The following is a 6,005-nucleotide window of genomic DNA, read 5'->3' on the forward strand; positions in this document are numbered from 1 at the left end:
ATTTGTTTGTGATTATTTAATTTGCCAGATTGCTTGGGAGGGTGGGGACGTAAAGTGTAATTACATGTGTGCCAAAAATGATTATGTCTATTATATAACAACAACGTAAAATTCATTAACTAACTTTCTCTTGTTTTACTTTTTATCATCCTTCACTTAACGAAAGAAAGTCACACTCCCAGCATGCTAATGAAGGGTCGAGTACATAATATTAAGCTTCAGATTTAAGAAGATATTATATTTAGTGTTAATACACCCATATATCTTTCTCTGGTTTAACCTATGCAGACCATCTTAAAGGAAGGGTTGTGAGATAAGAAAGTTCAATCTTCTATAGCAATGGAGAAGGAAGTGAGAAATTAAAAAAGAAATAATAATTTATGAAGTTTTTTTTTAATTTATTAATATGTCGAATTTTCATTGCCATTGACCTTCTTCAGCCTGGGCTGGGCTCAAGGCTGAACCCCTGATGACTAATGTCTCTGAGTTCTCTCTGTATCCATTATGACTTCTCTTCTCGCTATTTCTCATTTGCCCTTCCCCCTGCTCTGTGCATTATTTGGACGAAGTTCATATATATATATATATATATACACGAATGAATAGACAAACTAAATTTAAGGTCAAAGTTCAAATTTTTGTGCGAATAAAAAAGGATAAAAATTTGTATATGTCACAAAAAGGTCAATGTTATTACGTCACACAATGGCTTAGAAGAAAAATCATATTTAAGGTCAAAATCGACGGGCAAGCCAATTTATATGACATTAATCCTATGAGCAAGCAGACTAACATAATCAATAATATCCTTCAAAGGATGATTAATTACTATCACACCCTCTAGTTATCAAATTAATGGCTTCTGGACTATTAAAAAGAAAACAGAGAGGTTTAAACTTCTATACTCTCGAGACCAACACAGGTTAAGTCCATGCACAATTCCGATCATCCCTGCAATAGCTGGAAGAACTATTGTAAGTCCATGCCTGTTATTAATTAAGGGCCGAACTATCCACTTCTAGTTTTGAAATGGTTGCACACACTCAGTGCCTATTTTGGATTTGCAGTGAATAAGTGCCTATAAGCACTTTTACGTAAATTGAAACAAAACTCTCCTTACATACCTACCTCAAAACTCTCCTGACATATTTATCTTGTATTCTGCAAATTATGATTAAAAATTTACTTATAGTCATTCCAAATAAGTCCTTAGTTGTTGAGTAGAAGGCACAACTCTCTATTAGGTCCTCATCCAAACAAGCCCCAAAAGACCCATCATGAGCATTATGATAATGCTGGTTCAAAGTTGCGTCTCAGAGCTTACAACGCGCCTAGACACCCAAATATTCCAATGAACATATACAAAAAGTATCACCCACTGAATCTTCTCAGTGTAACCCTGAGATGACAACCAAGGCCACATAGCCGGAGATAACGGAGTTTTTTATTTTTTGCCATAGGAGAAAAGTCGAATAAGATGCCTTTTTATTCGAATTTGAAAATATTTTAACGTTATAAAGTATATTCCAATTTTTAAATAATGTTTTAATAATTAAAAAAATCAGCCCTTTACATTTGAAAAATATTATGATAAATAACAATTAAGCAGTAATGAAATTATTTTACTTTTATGTATGACAGTGATCAAATATATGTGCTGACTATTCAAGTAATCATTGATATTGTACCAAATAATTAATTTCATTTTATATGCCTAACGGGTTCATATTTCATCATTACAAAATGAGACAGCTTGCTCCAAAGACAATAACAAAATCTAAAGTGAAAGCTAGAACAACTTCTAATTGTTCTCATAGTGGCATTTTCTGCCTGTTTCCTATAAGTTTTTTGCCTCTCACATCGGCACATTAAATTTTGCGTGACGTCTTCTGATAGTTTCTCTTAATTTACTTTTCTTTAATTTCTAATTGTTTGATACTACCTCCGGTCCTTAATATAAGAACTAGTTGACTAATTTGAATAGATTAAGAAAATGAGTTAAATTAGTTATTTGTAATAAATAAGTATTATATTTCCTAAAATATCTTTACTAATCAAGTGTATTGGCTAGAACTACTATTAATCTAAGGACTACCTTGAAACAATAATTAAATATGAAAGACAAAATGGATTAGGGTTTTATATAGGATCAAAACAAAAGTCAAACAAGTTTTTATATTAAAGGCAGGAGGAAGTACTTTTTAATTCCCCTTATGTTGCACGTGAATCGGAGAAAAATAAAGTGAAAGATGATTCCTTGGAAACAAACGCAAGCAAGGTTATTATATACTCCTCCGGTTCTTAATACAAGACTCATTTAACTAATTTGATTAGACTAAGGAAGTTAAGTAAATTAGTTAATTATAAGAAATGTGACACATTTTTCCTAAAACACTATAATTATCTTTCTTAATATCCCCTCTCCCTCTTCTACTTCATTATGGTTGAGGGAGTATCTATAAGGGTAATTTAGAGAAAATTAGTAAATATGAGAAATGGGTCTTATATTTAGAACCAAAACTAATTCAACAATTGGGTCATATATTAAGGATCGGAGGAGTATATGCATATTCCATCACCAAAATATTATATTGCTGGTCAGATGGGCTTTTGTGGAGGTCGAAGCAAGGAAAGGAATGGTAATTATGGGTTTGTTTCCATGTAAATGCGTGTGTGTGTAACAGTTACATTTTGATTCAGAATAATAATATTCAACTTTATTATTCTCACACGCAATTCTGGACTCCCGTTATTCATACAACAGCCCAATTTCTGTTTTCATACTCTCAACCATAGTATCCCTCGTCTCCCCCCCCCCTCCCAAAAAAAAGAAGAAAAAAACCCAACCCTTCTGCCAATTATTGAACATATTTTATCTTGATGACGTGATTCTCATCTTGACTATTACTAGTCAATATATAAATAAACAAGTCATTAAATTCCTAGTTAGATAAGTCTTTTTAATTTATAAAAACATTTTGGACCATCACTAATTTAATACCACCCTCTACCCTTATTTACTTTTGGCAATGACCCATCTATGTCACTCCGTCAATAATTATGACTGGACTACCCTGTCCATGTTGATATTCAGGATGCACTCGAGTTGGTAGGGCAAAGTTATGGTTATCTAGGTGCTGTGCACAATACTTAAAAAAGTATTTGCAGAGTGTAAATTTCCGGGATCATTTTAGTGAAAATATATTTGGATTTAGGAAGAGGAATTAAAGCTGTCTGGTGGAAACAAGCATAAACACCCTTAAAAATTGGATAAATTTCTCTAGAAGCTGGGAAGAAGAAGGACCGTGGCTTCTCAGTTATAGCTTTATAGTCATCACTCTGTGATTTAATTTCCCAACAAATAAGATAAAATGAACTCAAAAAGTGATCAATTTATCAGTATAGGGTATACAATAAAATTTATATTAAGCCACACTTTTCAAAAGACATAATAAATGCAATTTATTCTTTAGTATCCATGCAATGTGCAGAAAAGTCTGTTTAGTTATAAAGATAAAGCAGTACAGTGTATTCATACACATAGTTTTACAATAAAAATTGGACCATAGTCCTATGGTTATAGGGAATGAGGATTGTGACTTTATAGTAAGATTAAAATCTTTCACCATGACCTGAGCAACTCATTGGCATTGTAATAGTGCTTTCTGTGCTTCTTAATTTTTCATATTAATTGTTTGTATGTATATAATCCTGATGTTATACTGGTGCCTACCGCTTGATGCCAGTCTGCACAAAGGACTTGATCCTATGGGTTTCCTGTGTGGAAGATTATGTGTATTTATTCTTCTTTTTACATTTTTGTCATCTAATTGCAGTGACAGTGGAAGTGGAGGTGGGGATTTTGTTGCTGGTTTTCTTCTGGGAGGTGCGATTTTTGGAACACTAGCTTACATCTTTGCTCCCCAGGTGAATGCTTTCGTTTGTTTCTCAAACTGTTAATTTATTAGTACTTGATAGTTGATATACTGTGATAGTTTATGGGCTAATGGATCATCAGTGGATTTTATTGTTATTTTTAAGTAAAAGCTAATATTTTGATTAAAAATATTATAATCTGTCTGCAAGCTGATTTTGTTACTAATACTATTATGTAGATCCTTAATGTGCTTTGCATATTTTGGTTGTTCAATTCTTCTTCCTTTTTTTTTTTTTATGCTGCAGATTAGAAGATCTCTGTTGAATGAAGATGAATACGGGTTTCGTAAGGCCAAAAGACCGATATACTATGACGAAGGTTTAGAGGTAATTAGGCTTCCTTGACTTTATAATAAATATATTGGCGTGCTTGAACAGCATTAGTTATAATTGTGTTTTACTATTGGAAAACAGAGGACTAGGCAGACTCTGAACGAAAAGATAGGCCAACTAAATTCGGCCATTGATAACGTGTCTTCACGCTTGAGAGGTGGCAATAATGTGCCTGCAACACCAGTAGAAAGTGACCCTGAAGTGGAAGCTACCCTGTGAGGCGTTTCTTGTTTGGTTCCATTATTTTTTCAGTACTGCTTTCACTAACGCTTGAGTAGTGATTATAAATAATTGAAGACCGTATACCTGTTAAAATTGGTTCTGCTACCTTATTTTGCCATAGTTTTTTGGGTTGCATGTTCGATAGCAAAAGACTTCCTGCTGGATACGTGGAATCTCTTGAATGGAATTTATATCTCTTGTTTTCTATATATCTATATCTATGTATATAATTTAGAAAACAAGTTGACGCTGCGGTTTTTTTTTTTTTTTAATACTAGTGTCTTGTGTTTTTTTTTCTCTGTTGTTTTTTTTTGGGGCCTCATTGGTGCCTTATGGGTTAGATGATCTAATTTGTTGTCAGATGATGGCTGAGGGTAACATAATACTGTTAGACTGATGATGACGATTTCATAGGTTTGGTGAGCCACACTACTTTGTTGGTGGAGTGACCAGCGGTTACTAAAGGACTCAAGTTTTGGATGGTTATTGCTTTCTTTTCCAGTAGGATGTGGTCCATTTCTATTTTCTCCTATGGACCTCAAAAGCCTAAATTTTAGATCGAGATGGTCAATTTTGGAAAAATATGTAGAATTTGAATGTGGGTTTTTTCACAAATTTTTCGATTTTATAGTTTATATTGGGGAATGATTGATATATTGATGCGTTGATGCTTTTGAAAGAGAACCTTAATTATTTTTGAAGGTTAAGCATCACTTTTTCTTTTTACAGAATAAGTATCACTTATTATTTTATAACTGAGTAGAATCAGGATAAGATTTATTATATATTTACAAATTTAGCTATAAAAGGTAAAAACTACGAAATACTACCTTCGTTCCTTAATATAAGACCCCGTTTGACTTTTATTTTGGTCCTAAATATAAGACCCCAATCCACTTTATCTCTCATATTTATATATTTTTTCCGAAATAGTCCTTTAATAATGGTAGTTCTATATAACAAACTTGATTAATAAGGATATTTTAGGAAAAATAATATATTCATTACAAATAACTAACTTAACTGAGTTCTTTAATCTCTCCAAATTAGTCAACTGGGTTTTATAATTAGGACCAGAGGTAGTAATATGTAATGAAAGATTTGTCTTTAGAATAAAAAAAATGCTATATGTATTTAAAGAATAATTAGAATTCCCATTTAACTTAAGATATGAATTTTTTTCGGCCAAAAAAAAATATGAATCAAACAATTATTCATTTAACTTATCAAAAAGTTAATCTTCTGGAAGTGTACTCCTATGTGAGCTTTTGGGAGAAGTTCAATAAATTGAATCAAGTGACCTTTGGGTTGTTTTGCGGGTCTCCAATAATTTGTTTATGTTGATTTCTTTCTTTCTTTGTTTTTGACTTAACCTTCGGTTTGAGGGGCACCGATTTCAGAAAAATGTCTCTGTATGTTTAATATGGGCCACAGGCCCCAAAATGTTGACCATGGACCCGATTGGCATACCCCCACGCAGCGTATATCTTAATGGAACTTTTTTTTTTTTTCAT

At 32.6% G+C, this 6,005-nt stretch overlaps 1 protein-coding gene across 1 annotated transcript; it reads left to right on the forward strand.

Annotated features, from left to right (window-relative positions):
• The first annotated feature begins 3,714 nt into the window (after positions 1-3,714).
• LOC114721481 (uncharacterized) lies at positions 3,715-4,700 on the forward strand. The gene is made up of 3 exons (XM_028907295.1): positions 3,715-3,927; positions 4,183-4,263; positions 4,351-4,700. Exons 1-3 carry the CDS (start codon positions 3,715-3,717, stop codon positions 4,486-4,488), a joined length of 432 nt encoding a protein of 143 aa, XP_028763128.1. The 3' UTR covers positions 4,489-4,700.
• Positions 4,701-6,005: the final 1,305 nt, after the last annotated feature.

The sequence above is a fragment of the Neltuma alba genome, unplaced genomic scaffold (assembly GCF_004799145.2).
Source record: "Neltuma alba isolate B1F8T4 unplaced genomic scaffold, ASM479914v2 tig00002292_pilon, whole genome shotgun sequence".
NCBI classification, from domain to species: Eukaryota; Viridiplantae; Streptophyta; class Magnoliopsida; order Fabales; family Fabaceae; genus Neltuma; species Neltuma alba.

Bases quoted from the DNA above. Each gene is read 5' to 3' on its own strand.
- LOC114721481 (XM_028907295.1), top strand. From the start codon at position 3,715: ATGTTATACTGGTGCCTACCGCTTGATGCCAGTCTGCACAAAGGACTT. The intron at 3,928-4,182 runs GTGAATGCTTTC...TTTATGCTGCAG, and splicing joins CTTACATCTTTGCTCCCCAG to ATTAGAAGATCTCTGTTGAA. The intron at 4,264-4,350 runs GTAATTAGGCTT...ATTGGAAAACAG, and splicing joins ACTATGACGAAGGTTTAGAG to AGGACTAGGCAGACTCTGAA.